The sequence below is a fragment of the Alnus glutinosa genome, chromosome 3, assembly GCF_958979055.1.
Source record: "Alnus glutinosa chromosome 3, dhAlnGlut1.1, whole genome shotgun sequence".
Classification (NCBI taxonomy): domain Eukaryota; kingdom Viridiplantae; phylum Streptophyta; class Magnoliopsida; order Fagales; family Betulaceae; genus Alnus; species Alnus glutinosa.
Window position 1 is genome coordinate 14,158,473 of NC_084888.1, and position 17,487 is coordinate 14,175,959.

Here is a 17,487-nt window from a genome sequence, read left to right on the forward strand (position 1 = left end):
TAAAAAATTGTCAACCCTAAATGTCATGTGTCGTTGTGTCGGGTTTTGATCGTATCGAGGCATGAGTATAAGACTGACTATACAAGTCAACCCTAACTAGTCTTATTTAATTAAACAAATCAGAATCGTAACCCTTACGGCTAATTCATAGTTGTAGACGTAGGTGTCTAACACCGAACCACCCGCAAATTCTGTCTTTTTTCTCTCTCTTGCTTCCAATCTCAACATCACTAATTTCGCGTTCAATTTCTATCAGATTCATAAAACGTGTCAAAAATTGCTAACCCTAACTAGCATAAATGCATTTGCTGCTTTGATGGCAATTGAAATATCTGTCTTATTGGGCACAACACATTAGGACCACCGATGTCATTCAAACAAGATTTGCAAAAGATCTCTTTTTCTATCAACAACTACCGTGATTGAACAAATTAATGCTATTAGAGCAACATTAGCAGTGAGATTTCCATCCACTTGAGCACCCCATAGATGTGTGGTTTAGAAACTTCATCAGTAAGTGAAGATATAAAATCTTGCTTTTTAGGAAAATAGCAGCATTTAACTTTAAAAAGGAGAATAATTATAATCTGGATTATTAAGAATCTTTACTTTTACATGTGGCCTTGCTTTGTGACCCATCATCTAGTCATCTACGGGCCTTTTTCAGACTGCAACAACACCAAATAAGTCAATATTTGGGTGTGCCTACTATGGTAGGAAGATCTAGAAGGATGGCATTCATTTCTGTTCAAGACCGAATATATAACCAGTTGGAAGAATAAATTCCTGTCTCAAGCCGGTAAAGAAATTATTTTGAAAGCAGTGGCCTAATTCATTCCTACCCGTACTATGAGCATTTTTTTTTTACTCCCGAAGACGTTATTACATGAGATAAATACTATTATGCAACGTTACTGGTGGGGCCAACATGAACAAGCCTCAAAGATTTACCGGATGAAGTGGGAGAAAATTGACAAGTTTAAGAGTATAGATGGCATGGGATTCTATGATCTGGAATGTTTTAACAAAGCAAGTTTGACGAATTCTTCATAATCCCAAATCACCATCTGCAAAGATCTTAAAAGCCAAGTATTTCCAACAAGGTTCGGTTCTCGAAACGCAGTTGGGCCACCGTCTGTCTTATGAATGGAGGAGCATATGGTTTGCTCGCGAGCTACTCAATGAGGGTTTACGGTGGAAAGTGGGAAAAATGGAAGACAAATTCGTATTTAAAAGGATAAGTGGCTACCCTAAAATATCCATCATCATGTTAGAACCATGCGAAGAGGACTCAGTGAGGATAAGTTTGGTTCGCGAGCTGTTTGGACTGGCAAAAGCGACTCATATATGTCAAATCCCTATTGGTTCCATTCATAATAGTGATAGACAGATTTGGAGTGCCACGATTAATGTAGAGTTTACAGTAAGAAGCACCTACCATCAACGCAAGGAACTCCTAGTTACTGACCAAAGGGAAAGTCCACATACAGGTCAACATAAGTTCCTGTGAAAAGATATATGGAAGATGGGTGTTCTCATGTTGTGTAAGTGTTTATGTGGAAGGCATGCCATAATGCTTTGACTATTAAAGCAAATCTCTTTAGACGCAAAAATTACGAAAGACCCATTATGCCTTCTCACGGAGGTGGATACTAGGGGAAACATTTTGTGGGGATGTCTAGCTGCAAATATGACATATGGAGTATGTGTGGTAGTAAGATCCGAAAACGTTGTATTGCGAATGAAAATTTTGTGTTTATTGTTGAAGAGCTTCAACGGTATGTGGATATGGAGGACATGAAGCTAATAGGAGTTGTGGCAAGAAATTTCTAACTACGACAGAATGCAGTGGTACATGGATAACCAGTTGGTCCTTATTTTACAGTGATAAGTAATGCATGACTCATTGGTGGCTTTTTGTGATACAAATTTTCAAAAATATTCAGACAAATTAGTAGAAAATTTGAAACTAAATTGGAAAGCCATTTGGGTGGTTTTGTTAAGGTCAATTAGGATGTTGTTGTGGATAAAAATAAAATGAAAATGAGTATTGGTGTTATTATTAAAAATAGAATGGGTAAGGTGCTAGCCACGCTGTCAGAGTCAAAAGATTACATCATTGCAATTAATGTTGTAGAAGTCACATTGGCATTGAAGGCAGCCAAATTAAGTAGTAAATTGAGATTCTATAAGGTGGTTCTAGAAGGTTATGATCTTCAAATAGTGTAGCACTGTAGAAGATGAGCCAAATTAGAGTAAATAAATATGACCATTTCATTGAGGACACTCAAGAGATACTGAACAGTCTGCAAAATTGGCAAATTAATCATATTAGTCGTAATTTAAATGGTGCAGCTCACTGGCTTGCTATAGAAACATTATACCCAAGTGGGGAACAATGTTTTCTTAAAGAAACTCACCATATATTTCAGATATTATCCCTGTTGAACGATGTGCTTAATTGGTTATTTATATAAAATGTGCTCAATTCCAATAAAAAAAATAACTACAATTCTTGTGCAGCCACTCAAATTATTATCAAGCACACGAAGGTCAACCATTTTTAGAAAATCTTTTGTGGAAAGAGAAATGTTTTTTTAACATCTTTGATTCATTTGCGATCTATCTTCGTACAATTTTTTTCAAATCAACCATTGAATTTGTAAAACTCACACCTACAAATTTAATGTTTAATATACAAAAGATATAGACAATAGATTGAAAGATAGTTTATCTCTTCATTAAAATTTAAAACAATCTTTATCTTTTACCCTTCAAGAACTATCACGAGCATCTCCGAGGTGGTTCAAAGTTAGGGAATCATGGGAGGTAACAACCATTTCATTCAAAATAATGTTATTTATTAAATTGCAATACAACTTGATGATGTTCGTGTAATACTATTTAGTAAACTGTTATCCAACTTAATGATGTGACAGTAAAGATCAACTCTTGGATCAGCCTTTGTTAAAAATAAATAATAATAAATCGAGGAAAAACACTAAAAACTATAAGATCATTACTTGATATTAAACTCAAAACTCTCAACCAAAAATTAGAGCAGGGATTTATATCAATGTCTTTGTATGCAGCTGACATCTAAATCCTAGTCCACACCAGGGATAGGAACTTGTAGAAGGTTATAACTATGATAACGAAAAAGCAACCAACACGCTATCCACTCCGCATGTGTTGCCAGCAACAGTCATGGCGCACCCACTCCAACAAGGCCCAACAAAGAAACACTACATACAATCATCACAAGTTCAAAACGAAAGTTGCACAACAGCACAAGTACTTAACTTCACAATGACAGAAACACTAAATCAACTCAATCAATTGAGAACAAATGAATGAATTTGGAGTTAAAATACTAAATTACGCAACTACGATTTTGGTTACTGTATACATCCTTGGGATGACATTCCAACATCATTTCCAGAGCAGCCAAAAATGAGTTCGATCCATTTTGTTGGTTCACTAGTCAGTGCATCAAACTCTGGTGCCTCCCATCATAGTCCCTCCCCATTGCAGCAAAGCAATGGACTAATCTTTCTAGGCAGCCTGGCTTCAAAATCAATGAGGTAAACAACTAGGGTTTCTTCTGTTTATTATGCTCATTAACAACTATAGGTATAAAGAAACCTTTCCCTATAAAATTACCTCTCCAGTTTTATGGTCATTAAGACCTTTCTTCTCAAAATCTTTTATTAGTCTTTCAATTTGCCTTCTATAGACAGGCATGAAATGATCGCTAACCATGGTTTGTGACAACCGCAGTTTACTATACAGTGATCTTGGAGTGAGAAAAATCCCGACCTTAGTCTCTTCTAGCTGGCCATTCTCTGAGCCACTGGTGGTAGGGGTACCATCACTTTCAATCTCTGCATCACCAGTGTGAAGGGTAACAATATGCATAATCTTACCTGGAGGGAAAAATCTGTGTGCTTCCTTTATTTCTCGTGTAGAACTCTCTGGCTGGTCCTCACCTACCTCTGCAATGGCTGCTGCCTCCTCTTCTCTTATTTCCTTTGCCACATCAGCCTCCTCACCATCCATCCTTTCATAAAGCTCGTGCTCAAGTTGTTGCCATAACTCTACTTCAGTCATGCGGTCTTCATGACTATTATCGCTGATGAGACCTTCACCATCATTGAGATCGGCAACCCCGTCAACATGTGGACCTATTTCATCAGAGTAGCATTCAATTTCTGGAGTCCATTCCATTCCTACAGATGAAGATACAGCAACTTCAATGGTTTCAATTTCAGTTGTGGTTGCAGTTTTCTTGGGGGATGACAGAAGATACTCAGAAGCTTCTATATTGTTCACAGAAGATTCAGGAGAACTTCCCTCCTCTTTTGAGGTTGCACGAGCAGCTGTGGCCCGATGACGTGGACCCATGCATGACCAAGAAGACAAGCGAAGAGCAGGGCGTGTCCATGCTGCCTGAGCCATGCTCTGAGCTCTCTTCATCACAACCTGTAGAAAACAGAAATGCAATATACTGGTCAAATGGAATCTTGTATCAAAGTTAATCAACAAATCAAGTAAACTTTGGGTACTCTTGACACAGTAGATAAATCAACTACCAATTATAAAAGAAAAAATGACCAGGGCATGAATAGTTTTACTTTTGTCGCATGACCATTAGTATCTCAGCACACGGGGTTGCCTAACTTACAGAAAGGCCCAATACTTCAGATCAGGCAGGAGAGCAAGGGAGAAAAGATCAACTAATGGCTACTTATTTGAACATTTATGTCCTTGTCCTCACTAATAAATTATAGTTATGTACAGGTTGACAGAAGAGAGAACAATGTCATATAGAAGAGTACACAGGGAAATTGATTTGGTATAACAGAATGGAGTTTACCTGTGTACCATTGGAAACTGGACGCAAAATTGCTCCCGCCCCAGCAACTTTTGCTCTAGCACTAGCAATAGATGGAAGACGAGAACCCAATGCTGAAGCAGAACGATAGACAGTGCTGAGAATTCTTGTATGCTCAATCTGATTCCTCAGATCATTTAGCCAAGCAGAGGCCGTCACCTGTAAAAGGAAATATTTTTGAAATCTATATAAATAAAAATGAAGCATGTAGTTGAGAATATGACAGAAGAACCAAAAGCGTGAATAATATATCAACAAATGAAACAGTTTCAAGCATATTAAGCTTGTCAAGTACCAAGCAGCCAGACCACCCAAGTCCTGCAGTAGTCTGTGTGAACGTGGATGACACTCGGCTAGAAGTTACGCGATGTGTCATAATCAATTCAAGTGAATAGATAAATTGAAGAGCAAGATAAGTAAGTTAGGTTCAGAAAGTGCTATAGGGTATATTTTTAGTTTTTGGATTTTGCTTCACTGTGATATTCTGACCATCATGAGGTAAGAAATCAAGAACAAAGTAGAAATGTATGACGATTCCAACATACTCAATAAACAGCCTTTGTTGGCACAAGCACTGCTACACAATTAGAGTTTAAATTTGTCCTCTACAATTAAAAGTCCAAGTAATATCACCCGTCACAGACTATTCCATATGACCATCATCAGAATAATATAGCAATCCACAACTAACAAAATTCATGCCAATAAGATACAAGGGAAATCTACCAACAAATCTTCAAATCTCAACTTCTTAAAGGCAAGTCAAGTATCTGAACAAATTACAAAGCTCAAGAATAGAACCTCAGCACGCAAGTCATCCACCGAAGCAGCTGAGAATGTAGGCACCAAGTCAGCTCCATTTATAACAGAAGTAATAAAATCATTGCCTGATTCTGCCAACTCCCATGTCATACAAGCAGCTGCATGTAATATTCTTGGTTAGTGCTATAGGTATGCTAATAAAGCAACATACACATTTTAAATCTCATTTAACAAACACTAGAAATATAACACAGTACACAGCAAACATTCTTATCAGCAGGATACAAAGAGAGATCAGAAACCTGAAGTTTCTGAAGTAAACTAATATCAGAAAATGGTGCAAAGCAAAGACAAACCTGGAGCAAAAGTAAAACAGGTCGCTGTCGAAAATTCTTTCTGCTCTCGCAGTATATATGTCAGAAGTGCTGCAGTGCCTCCACCTAAAGAGTGCCCCACGATCTGAAAGAATCCAAACGAATACCTCTCATAAATATATTTAAAACTTAATCATTACAGGAAAAAGCCGCCAAAAAGGGAAACTAGATGAATTTACTTTTAAACGCTTCTAAGTTCATTGCAGGAACTCAGAACAGTTCAAACTTTAGGAGCATATATACTAAACTGATATAGGTAGCAGGCGCAGAATAAGAGGAAGAAAAAACACCACTAATTCAACAACCAATTTATGGAGCCTCATTGACACGTTGTGGTAAACTGGCTACAGAAAATGTAAAATGGATCGAAAAGTTACTATAATTAAATAGGAATACTTCGAGCTAAAAAGTTTCAAATGAAACCATATTTTATTTCCAGAAGCTACAGCCTACAGTAACACAGAGCAACATTGGCTCCTTTGATAGAAATGGAAAGGAGAACACAAGACTGTTTCCGAAACCAATAGCTAAATTAAACATTTTTGTGTATCTTGTGGCAATGCCCACTAAACAATTTAATAGATGAGCAGAAGCATAAGAATAACGACACATCACGACTTTACCTTAATTTTATAACCAGGATATTGGCCAAGTGCTTTAATAAGACAAGGAGTAGCAAGCTTTGCAATCCATCTAGCAGCTGCAACCATCCCACAATGCGCATAACCTAAAACCAAATTGCTGACTCCTCCCTCATACACAACACTGTGATGGAATGGTACAACAGCTCCAGTCGCAGCTGTCAGAGTATCCTTAATACTATGTGTCCCACGAATCAATAAGAGAAAACATTCCGTCCTGTCGTCAACTAGAATTGTAAAAGCTGGCTTTAAAATCTGCAGGAAAAAAAGAAAAAGAAAAAAGGTAATTCAGACCACCATATGTAAACAGCATATATCATGCTTAAAAGTTGTAAAAAGTAAATACTGCCATATCACTGTCGATCTAGCACATAAAAACAACTCGTCCATCCCAAAAAATACCCACTGTATTCCATGCTAGTGCCGTTGACTATTTAGGTCAATTTTCTTCCCGCCAGAAAACGGGAAAAAAAAAAAAAAAAAAAAAAAAAGAAAGAAAAAGAGAGAGAGAGAGAACAGAAGAAGAAGAAGAAGAAAAGGGTACAAGTAAATCAGAATTCAAGTTCAAACATGACTTACTCCTGCTTTGGGTTCCTGAAGAAGAACATTCTCTTTGGAATAGCCAGTCTCCTCTAAAAACAAAGGAAATGGCTTTTTTGAAAAATGCCAACATAGCGTCAACAAGTTTAAGAGGTATCCGAGTTCAGCAGTTATATCTGGTCCTTCGAGCAATAAACTGTCTTTACCACCAAATACACTGCCAACATGCAAGTTTCCCTGAAAAGTACAGTGAAACTGTCAGAAGCTTGACCAGATACACAACGAGTGTCATTGGCAACATTCTATTCAAAGCCATTTTGCCATACAGAAGGCCACTGTTCCTTAAAAACATGACAAGAACTTATTTGGTGACCTTGTAACCCAGAAAAAATTAATAATAATACTACTACTGAAAAGAAAAATCTTTTACTCACATATTCAGTGCATAATGTTAGCAAATATCAGTGCCTGTATATATAAAACAACTCAGAAACTGCAATTTGACCTGGACTCATATGTTTATATATGTGTGAAAATCCTTTGCATTAAACTTTTAGTACATATTCCAAAACGAATTCCAGCTATCTATTAAGTATATTACGAGAACTAAGCTATTCCTTCAATGATGCACAGAAAACACTTAATACTTTTGAGTGTGTATCACATTTCAAGTAAAGTTAAGCAACTAAAGCCATCAAGTATCTTGCCTGCCTCTTTAGAAGAAAGTTGATCCCAAATGCCAAATCCCCAATGGGCCACTTCCCCAGAGTCTCAGAGTAAGTAAACCTAAGAGTCTCCGACAATGTCGAAATTGTGTCTAACCATGTTGCCGGGGCTTGAATTAGTCTATGCGAAACACGGTCAATACCCAAAGGAGCATGATCAGGCGCATCACTATCATTCCCATCATCATCCCCATGAGACCGACTCGACTGTAATTTCTGGTTCAATGTGTAGTACAAAAGAGCAGCTGCACCGGCTGCTGTGGCCATAGTTGCAGTTGCCATGACTATACGATCCCTAAAACAATTAAAAAATTGTATTAAACAAGATAATCAAGTCAGTCAAATCAAATTTTCCATAACTCTACTCAATGTCAAATTCCTAAATCAAAGCCAATAGGTATTTTATATGAAGCCCTTCAACTTCAATTCAATCTTCAATGACTTACAAACCCAAAATTCTAAACTGTGTGTAATGTCTGGAAATGCAATAGTTCCATACATAAGGGGGGGGGGGGGGGGGGGGGGGGGAAATCACTTTTATCCAATCTAATTCCCTGCTTGGTCGTCGAGAAAACTCGGGAAGAGAAGAAAAGAAAAATAGGAACTTTGTACCTTAATTCGAAGATAGTTTTGATTTTCCAGATAATAAAAACCTATAAATTAGTAAAAGCACGCACATTTCAGGGGCTCCTTATCCTTTCCAACATATTCTCAGCAACCAAACAGAACTGTAGCAAAAAAAAAAAAAAATCGATTCGATCTCCAACGAGAAAAAACAATAACCTCTGATTTCCCAAACACAATTCACGTCCTAAAGAAAACACAAAGAAAGAAATCTTAATAAAATGAACGAATCGAAGGCAAAGAATTGGAAACCTGAAAAACATGGCCGAGGGTCGAACACAGAAACCCTAAAAATCTGAGAGAGAATAAACGAGACAAACCTGAAGAGCTTTCGATTTTCGAAGAATTTGAATTATATCTTCGTCTCTAAAGGCATCAAAAAGAGCATATCTCTCTTTCTCTCTCTCTCTCTCGATGCGAGATTATTACTACACCCTTTTATTTATTTTTCTTTTCTTTTCGTTCGGGTTTCGCTTCGCACAGTTATTTTGATTCTGGACGAAGAAAAACTCAAAACTCCTGCCTTTAAATATTTGTGGACACGTGGTGGTCGGATAAGAATACGCTGTCGCAACCGACCTTAAACTGAAAATGGTTGAGGTTTGTGACGTCTGTCAAATGTCAATGCAAGAACGCGCTATCAAATCTAGAAACATTAAAGGTTACATGTCTGTCCACCAGCAACCTGCCCAGGTTGGGTCAGGTGGGGCCCTTGGGCATGCATGCATGGAAAGTACAAGCTTAATAATTATTGCGGCTTCTTTTTTCCTTTTTCTTTTTTTTTTTTTTGCCTTTATGTGGGTGGCTATTATTATCTTTCCCATTAAATTTAGCTGCACATGCATTTTATCATCTGATTCGATTTTGAGTGGCAAATAGCTGCTCTCATCTCTCATGATCCTGTAATATGATGATGCCAACCTCTCATGAGACATGAGCCCTTCCTTTTGTGTTATCAGCATCAAAAGAGGAAAGAGCAGGAAATAAAGGGTAAACCAGATGCAACCCCAACCTTAATTCCTCTGCGTGTTGTTGGCATCGATTACGACCCAATAACTCTTCCATGTCCCATCGATCGTTTTCATCGGAACAATTTGGTGGGCTGTTCGATTCAAACACAAATTATAAAAGAAAGCATAATGTCGCATAAGTAAATCAGAATACAATCAAGTCGTAAGCTCAGCCAAAATCCTTTTGAGCACATGTTTCATGATTTTAAAATAACATGAAAGAAAAAGCATCCTGCAGTAGATCAATCTAGGTATTGTTCCAGATGGGATTCAGGTATTGCTCCGTCTCAGTCACGCTCGCTTATCGCAGTCAAGTGCTCGTCAATCTCCTCCATGGACAAAACTCTAAAGGCAGGGTTCTCCTTCCCCACCACTCCAACCTATAAGAATTAAAGAGTTCATCAGATTAATTGTCGTAAATCCTCATCACGAGTTCAAGAATGCCCTATCCAACTGTAGGGGATAGCAATGGTCAGGATATTCAGTACCTCAATCTCATTGGCTTTGAAATCCTCCTGTAGAACTGATTGCAGGGCTGAAATTGCAGTCTACAAAAATGAAATCCACAGGCCACGTTAGATGTTTAATAAGAATCAGCCGTCTACACATTAACATGTCAGTGTTCGCCAAACGATCATAAAATTATTAACAAAGAATTCTGCCCAACAAGATGAAAAAAAAAAAAAAAAAAAATTAGTCTATTTCTATAGCACCTTTTACAATTAAGAATGTAAGAAAATTCAAATGCGTAGGAAAGTTTCTCATGAAAGAAAATATGGAATCTCCAATCAATATACGATAGGGCTTCTGCTAATAATCCTGTAATTCATGTCATTACTGACCTGAATCAAACAAGTGACCATTAAAAAAATAAATGGACACTAATGGGGATCCATGGAAAGGCACCATCTTTGATACGGGATACCCAATTTGACTCTCAAAATGGAAGGAAAGGAGAGAAAAACATATGGAATAGTGTTTGAGTCATCTTATGAATAAAAGTCCTGATCATTAAAAAAGACAAAATTTACCTGCACTGTCTCCTCGTAGGTAAATGCAGGATCATTCTTCATTTTCTTCTCCAAGAAATTAATTGCCTCCTGCTCTTTCAATCCAGCACTTGTAGCCTAAACAAAGTATATCATAAGGAACTCACAGGGTTGAAACTCAATCTCATACTAATGAACAACGAAAAGATGACTCTTAAGTCCAATTGAAACAGTTATGAACTGGCAGCATTCATTGAAGCTCCTATAAGGCCATATAAATAATAATGTGCCGGGAAGACCAAGGAAAGACATTCATCACGGTAATTATAAAACCATACAAGGGAACATCACAAGATCAATACTCTCTTCAATCATTTTAAGGTCAGGTTAATTATAAGCTGATCTAGATATATGACAAACCAATATATAAGCCATCACAGTCAACAAAACATTTAGTTATTATCATATTGTGCAAATTTACTGAATACAAATAAAATGAAGATTGAAGGAAAAAACAGTAGATGAAAATGACAGAACAAAATGGCAGAATGCATATCGCCTTTAACATAGCCCAAAGCTAGCATACAGCCATAAACTATGGACACATATGATCCTTCATATTATTTTATTTGGATACATACAATATCCTAGTAGTCGGGTTATAGATAGTTCCAGCATTATAGAAATTGTATTAGTAAGCCAGGAATATGATGCAGAATTAATTATGTCTGTTAGGTTTAGCCCTGATAAAGAATGTCGTAAAAAAGTAGTGTGAGGTAATTGCGGGTGTACAACTTAGGTGGACAGTGTTGGAAAGTTCTCGTGGTGTTCCATAAATCTTTGGCATACTTTGTTCTCATGCTGGGCAATGCAAGAACAAACACCCATCAGAGAGGGAATGAAAAGTTTTCTAGGATTAGTTTTGCCAATAAATGTTTTTATAATTAGACGAAATATCATTAAAAGCGTAAGACGCCCCCAAGTACACATGAAGTATACAAGAGAAAATACCTAGTTAGAAGAAGAAAAAAGAACAAATTCATGAAAACTTAGGACCAAAGGAGAAATATAAGCTGCTGTTTGCCGATACCTTGTGACCAAAGAAATGGCCTGCTGGGTCACATTTGAAGAGCCGTGGTCCAAATTCATCATCAATACCCAAAACCATAGCAACTTTCAAAAGCAAAGACAGAAAATCACAGAAGGGATTAAAAAAATCAGTAATAAAGCTGATATATATTTAACAAATCCATCGGTGAAAAAGGAATACTAAGTTTAATTAACACATAACGGCAGGAGATGACAACTATTGAAAAGACCAGAAACAAACCTACTCCAAGTGGTCTCATATAAGCATGTTGAGTATAGACTTGAGATTTGTTAGCAATCCTGAAATGCAAACAATTCCAAACATTAGTTAAACTAACTTTGACCTTACATTTTTTTCCCTGCGCTAACTTTGACGTTACATAGATGACATACAATCTTCTGATTGCAATGTTATGAACATAAGCAGATGTTTATGAAGGAAAAAATGGCAAGAACACAAGAGTTTACATATACTCAAGAATGTGTAGAAGCATAAGTATTGACATGTTAAGAAACAGTGGTGCTTGTTACATACAGTGGCATGTCAAATATTTCAGAATTCAGAGTGCTGTAATAACAAATACTAATGGTGAAACTCCTTCTGGATGCTGCTATGAGTACTCTGTGTATTGTCCCCAAAACCTCAAGCAATAAATTAATTATGGTCCTAGTCTAACTTTTGAATGAACTAGCACTTATTAATCAAGGAGGTGACATTTATAAACTCCAAAAGGGCACAACCTCAAGGAGATATGATTCATGCAATAATTATGCTTTCTAGTGTATTGCATAAATCTAATAGAAAAATATCCCTGGCACTGAGCGGCAAAATTTCCTTAACATCAAGGTTCCTGAATTCAGGAAAGGTCTGAAAACAGAACACTCTGTGTTCTTGTGTAATCCTCAATTCATCATCCTCGTCTTTTACTTTTCATATCTTATTTGACCTAACTGTGAGTGCTCAGTGCTCTAATTGGTTAGAGTCGACGTTGGAGGTGATAATGGGTACTCCGGAAGATCAAGAATTTGTCAAGTCTTTCCGAGAAGGTTCGAAAATTCTGATTGCTCGGATGGGTGGGAACAGAACTGGGCGCTTCTTAGAGGCGATAGTATTTGGTTTGGGCGGTCGGAAAGGCTTCATTATCATCCCTGAGGGCCGTGGAGGGTGGGGATGGCAGAAATTCTCCGGCGAGTTGCGTAAGGCTGTCGATTTCCTCTCTACTACGGTGGGTAGCGGGCAAGGCTCTCCATCTTCGTCGATCAAGAAGGATGCGAAGGTGCTAGGGCTGAGCTTGGCCTTGGCCTTGGCCTTGGCCTCAAAGTGGACGGGGCCGTCCTTTGTGGAGGTGTTGTGCTCGGTTCCGACCTCTGCTGTGAATAAGTTGCCCTTGGTGGGGGAACTTCGTTCCGGGTTGAGGGCTTCGTCGGAGGAGCCAGGTGCTCTTGATCCCCTCCCGGCACCGACTCATGCTGAGCAAGTTTTGAGCTCGACGGTGGGCTGCCCACATGATCCGTTGGTTAAAGACCGGTCTCTTGATTCGCTGAGCAAGAAGCCTTCCCCACGTTCAAATTCGAATTTTGAACGTTCTATGTTGTGCACGTGGAGCAAGCTGGTCAACGGTTTGAAAGTGGTCTTGGGCCGAACTATTAGGAATTTTTTGGGCCGGCTTGTCGGGTCTGGCCTGGGTCGAAAACGTTCTGGTTTTCGTTTGGCCCGACTTCTGCCGAAACCTAAAGCTCATTCGGCGATCAAACCAGGGACGCCTCCTTTTCCGGCGTCGTCTTGGCCGGAGCTCTCATCGTCAGAAGTTCCAGGGGCTCTTCCGGTTGGTTCGTTTTCTTCAGGGTTCTCTCTGGTGCGTTCTCCTCCTAGGGGTTTGGAGGCTGTTTCGTCGGGGAAGGGTATAGCAGTTCCAGGGGCGTCTTTTTCTTTTCCGGCGCAGTCTGTTCGGCCGAAGACCTCGTCGTCGGCAGTTTCAGGGGCTTTGCTAGTTCGGGTTTCTTCTTCAGGGGGAAGGTCTAGCAACTTGAAGGTGGACCCTAGCTGGGTCACTGCCTCTAAGCCTTTCGGTGCTTCTCTGGCAGTATCCCAACTCACGGCCTCTCCTTCCGCTGGAGCGACTGAGTTGGGGGAGAAGTTGCGCTCTTCTCCTCCCGTGGTTTCTAAGCCTTTTCAAAGGTATTTTAGGAAGGCGAGAGTACTTAGGGAACGGGTTTCGTGGAAGTGGAATGATGTTCTACTTTCAGATTCCCTGAAAGCCTCAAAGATGGTCACCGACTTAGCTGTTAAAAAGGTTTCGGTTGTAGAGGCTCCAGTGAAAAAGGTTGCTGAGCCTCCAGTGAAGGACTTTCTTAGAAAGGGATTTCTCAACCCTCGCCCGGTTTTGACAACCACTTCCTCTTCGCCACAGAAGGTCGTTGATGGGGGGATAGTCGGGCATTCCTCCCCTCCTAGAAGCTGCTCCAGTTCTGCACCTATTAAGGGTAAGGGTTTCTCCCAATCTCGGAATTGGCTGATCGGTTTTGATCATAACGGGGAGATTGTGGTTTGGGAGGATGATGTTGATTTTTGGGATGTATTGCCTTTGGATTGGGTGTCAAAGGGTGCTTTTGGGGAGGAGGCGTTGGCAATTCAGGATGCCATGGAAGAAGAATTTCAGCGTGACAAGATGATATCGCGTTAAAAGTCCAAAGGCAAGAGAGAGCTTCTGAATCTGCATAGCTCTATCAACTATGGTGACACTAAGCCTTCTGCTAGGAGTAGGAAAGGAAAAAACCTTATGTTGTAGAGTTGTATGCTTGGGTTGGTTTGTGGGTCGTTCTTCAGGCTTTTGGTTTTTGCTTGGGATCTTTTGAGGGTTGTTGTTCTTGGGTTTTACCCTTTGTTTTTTGGGTTTGCTTGTATTTCAGGTTTAAGGTTTTGGGGGTGTTTTCATGTATTTTGGGTGGGGGTTTCTTCTGGGATGTATTTTGTAGTTTGGACTTTTTGGGAGTTTCTTCTGGATTTTAGATTTTTGGGGGCTTTAGGTTTTGTGCGTGCGTAGGTTCTTGTGGGTTTTTTCTGTGGGTTAGCTGGGTGTTCCTGTGTATACTTCATATGTACTTAGGAGCGCTTTTCGCTTTTTTAATAAAGTTTTCTTACTTATCAAAAAAAAAAAACTGTGGGTATCAAGGTGGGCTACGTTAAATTAAACCTAGGCAACAGGACCATATCTTCTAGGAAAGAGAACAAACTACACATTTAATTCAACCTAAATATCAAAGAAACAATATCACTGGACAATCTAAAGTTCTTTGAGTTTCATTTTTCTTTTCTATATTAGGAGCATATCTGCTAAACAAGATAACAATCTATGTATTTATTTAAAACCAATAATAAAGAGCACATACTATTACATGAGTAAGAGAGACAGAGAGAGCAATAAAAACAAGTGCTGCACAGATATCCACATAATAAGAGACAAAAAAGGAGTTATATGCTACGAAACTAGTAATTCCTCTTTTCCATTTGAATGCATTAACATGGTTTCACTATATTGCTAATCTATTTGGAGGAAAGGCAACAATTTCTAATTGTTCCGCTCAACAAATGTGTTTTTTTGTGAAGATGGCTGAAACTAATTTTTTAACTCAAAACATATAGCAAGGTTAGTTTAGTAGTTGATTAACTAAAAAAAAATTGCAAGCTACACAAATTAAAGAGTAGCTGAATTTGATAACGTAAGAATAAAGATATACCATTTTGCCAATACATCCACAGGCATCTCATATCCATATCTGAAGCGAAACTCAGCTGCTTCATTTCTCGCTTGTTGAACCAAGGTTCTCGCATCAGCTGGAAAAATGGCATGCCAAAATTATCAAAGTTCTACTCATTTGAAAGAGCACTTAGTAGAAAATCACATCTTCATATTGTAAACATAGAGGATGAAGCATATGTGAACTTGAGACCAATAACAATACAGACGATTAAATTACACTCTCTGAAAGCAACGCATTCATGTAATTAACATTATCATTTTAAATTATAGTCCAGATGCGCTTGCGGACTTCCATATATGGATCTTCATTATGTGAAAAGAGGCGGGGGGGGGGAAGGTTCCGTCGACTTTTGTCGTGCAACAAGTTACATAATCAATATGTACAAGGTGCTCTTACATCAACAGAACAAGTGGAACATATCATCCCTGCTCAGTTTTAATAATAACAGTAATATTTACTAAAAGCTAACATTCTAGTTTCAAATCATAGAGTAATGCGGGACACATACTTGATAACAGCAAAAACATAGTCAGACATGTTACCATCTTGAACTTTTTCAATAACAAAATTTGCAATTTTGACACAGACATGCTGTTTTAAGTTTTATCAAACTTTCTTACTACTAATATGAAAAGACTTAGATAGAAACTTGCTGCCTCACCTGTCATGCCAGTTGCCAACAACCCAAGATACTTGGTGATGGGGAAAAGATGTGAGACACTTGTCTGATCCAAAAGCTTGTCCTATGTAAAATTTCACGATTTATACGTCAATTCAAACTGTAGGTAAAACGAAATTTCAGCATGATGAACAACTGATACTCACCGGGACCTTCTTTTGAGTCACAACACAAACTGAATCCTTTCCTCGTACACCAATCGAGGTGATTCCAGCAGCCTTAACAGCCTTAAAAGCATACTCTGTTCATTCATTTATACCCAAAGATATTAGAATATAACCGACTAAAAAGACATTAGCAAATACAATTTACTCATTTCAAGCCTGCAGTTTCCGAAGTACTACAATTTAGATCTTACACCCCATGAGGTGCCAAGAAAATGTAGAAAAAAGGGACACTTCTGCAATTATTAAAACAAAGACATTCACACCTCTAAGACTGATACTACTATTTTAAATTAGTATAACTGGGTTTTTCTTACGTCGATAACCAAAATGAGACAAAGATAATTTTTTTTCTTTTTCTATTTAACAGATGTCACAGCGACCAAACAAAGGGTCAAGTTAGACCATCACACATGGACTTTTAGTTCAATGATTTTCTTTGAGCTACAGGAACTGTAATTTAAGTTCTTGGATAACCAAAACTAGATTCAAAATCCGGATTCTCCCATACAGCCAAGGATCATATTAAATTTATTCTTGGTTCAACGACTCTGAAACCACGCTCAGTTGAACTATCATCGCAGGTAGAGACTAAATAACTCGGCTTAAAATTGCTTAAGTTATGTCTTTCAATATTTGAGTAACTAAAATAAGGTTCAGGGTCCTCGTTGTTTTCTTCGGATTTCTCAGCAACCAAACAAAGGGCGAAATAAACCACCAAAAATTCTAATTGGGTTTCTAATCAGTGGTCCTGAAACTTGAAAACCCAAAAAAGCTCCACTAATGTGTTCATTTGGAACATCAATGGATTTATGTGATATTTCATACCTAACCGCGATAAATATTACCACGAATCACAATTCATTTCAACAACCAATCCTACATCTACGTAACCCATAAAAAATGGCCATTCAGAAATTCAAAAACGGATTTCTGGAAATGTCAATGGAGGTGCTGCGTGTGATTGAAATACATCTAAAGGGGTAAAAAAAAAAGATACGTCACCACAGAGCACATACCCACTTGGAAGAGACGGCCTTCGGGAGAGAAAATCGTGATGTGACGGTCGTAGCCACCTCCGCTTCCACGACTCATTGCGTACGGACTTGTTTGGATTTGCTCTGAAACTGTTTCGGGTTTTTGAGGGTTTCTTTTTGCGAGTGAAGACTTGTTGAGATGGGGAAGATGCAAGAAAGAAAAATAGCACCCAAGGCTGGCTTTCTTTCTTCCCAAG

At 38.5% G+C, this 17,487-nt stretch overlaps 2 protein-coding genes across 3 annotated transcripts; both read right to left on the reverse strand.

The window, feature by feature from the left end:
- Positions 1-3,044: 3,044 nt before the first annotated feature.
- On the reverse strand, positions 3,045-9,113 carry LOC133863768 (uncharacterized). 2 transcript variants are annotated; one of them, XM_062299856.1, is made up of 8 exons: positions 8,881-9,113; positions 7,919-8,231; positions 7,251-7,448; positions 6,654-6,926; positions 6,013-6,115; positions 5,696-5,814; positions 4,877-5,053; positions 3,045-4,482 (listed from the first exon to the last, which is right to left on the reverse strand). In XM_062299856.1, exons 2-8 carry the CDS (start codon positions 8,216-8,218, stop codon positions 3,652-3,654), a joined length of 2,001 nt encoding a protein of 666 aa, XP_062155840.1. In that variant the 5' UTR covers positions 8,219-8,231; positions 8,881-9,113; the 3' UTR covers positions 3,045-3,651. The 2 variants fall into 2 exon arrangements, with proteins under 2 accessions (XP_062155840.1, XP_062155839.1); XM_062299855.1 differs by lacking the exon at positions 8,881-9,113 and adding an exon at positions 8,614-8,729.
- A 569-nt stretch (positions 9,114-9,682) lies between these two features.
- Positions 9,683-17,484, reverse strand: LOC133864984 (proteasome subunit alpha type-6). The gene is made up of 9 exons (XM_062301442.1): positions 17,273-17,484; positions 16,236-16,330; positions 16,072-16,153; positions 15,387-15,483; positions 11,890-11,948; positions 11,650-11,732; positions 10,602-10,697; positions 10,059-10,118; positions 9,683-9,950 (listed from the first exon to the last, which is right to left on the reverse strand). Exons 1-9 carry the CDS (start codon positions 17,346-17,348, stop codon positions 9,858-9,860), a joined length of 741 nt encoding a protein of 246 aa, XP_062157426.1. The 5' UTR covers positions 17,349-17,484; the 3' UTR covers positions 9,683-9,857.
- Positions 17,485-17,487: the final 3 nt, after the last annotated feature.

Coding starts and splice junctions, on each gene's coding strand:
- LOC133863768 (XM_062299855.1), bottom strand. Junction 6,116..6,653: donor ATCCTGGTTATAAAATTAAG/GTAAAGTCGTGA, acceptor GGATTCTTTCAG/ATCGTGGGGCACTCTTTAGG. Junction 5,054..5,695: donor TGGATGACTTGCGTGCTGAG/GTTCTATTCTTG, acceptor TTCCTTTTACAG/GTGACGGCCTCTGCTTGGCT.
- LOC133864984 (XM_062301442.1), bottom strand. CDS start 17,348: ATGAGTCGTGGAAGCGGAGGTGGCTACGACCGTCACATCACGATTTTC. Junction 11,949..15,386: donor GTGGATGTATTGGCAAAATG/GTATATCTTTAT, acceptor TTTGCATTTCAG/GATTGCTAACAAATCTCAAG. Junction 10,119..10,601: donor CCTACGAGGAGACAGTGCAG/GTAAATTTTGTC, acceptor TCATTTTTGTAG/ACTGCAATTTCAGCCCTGCA.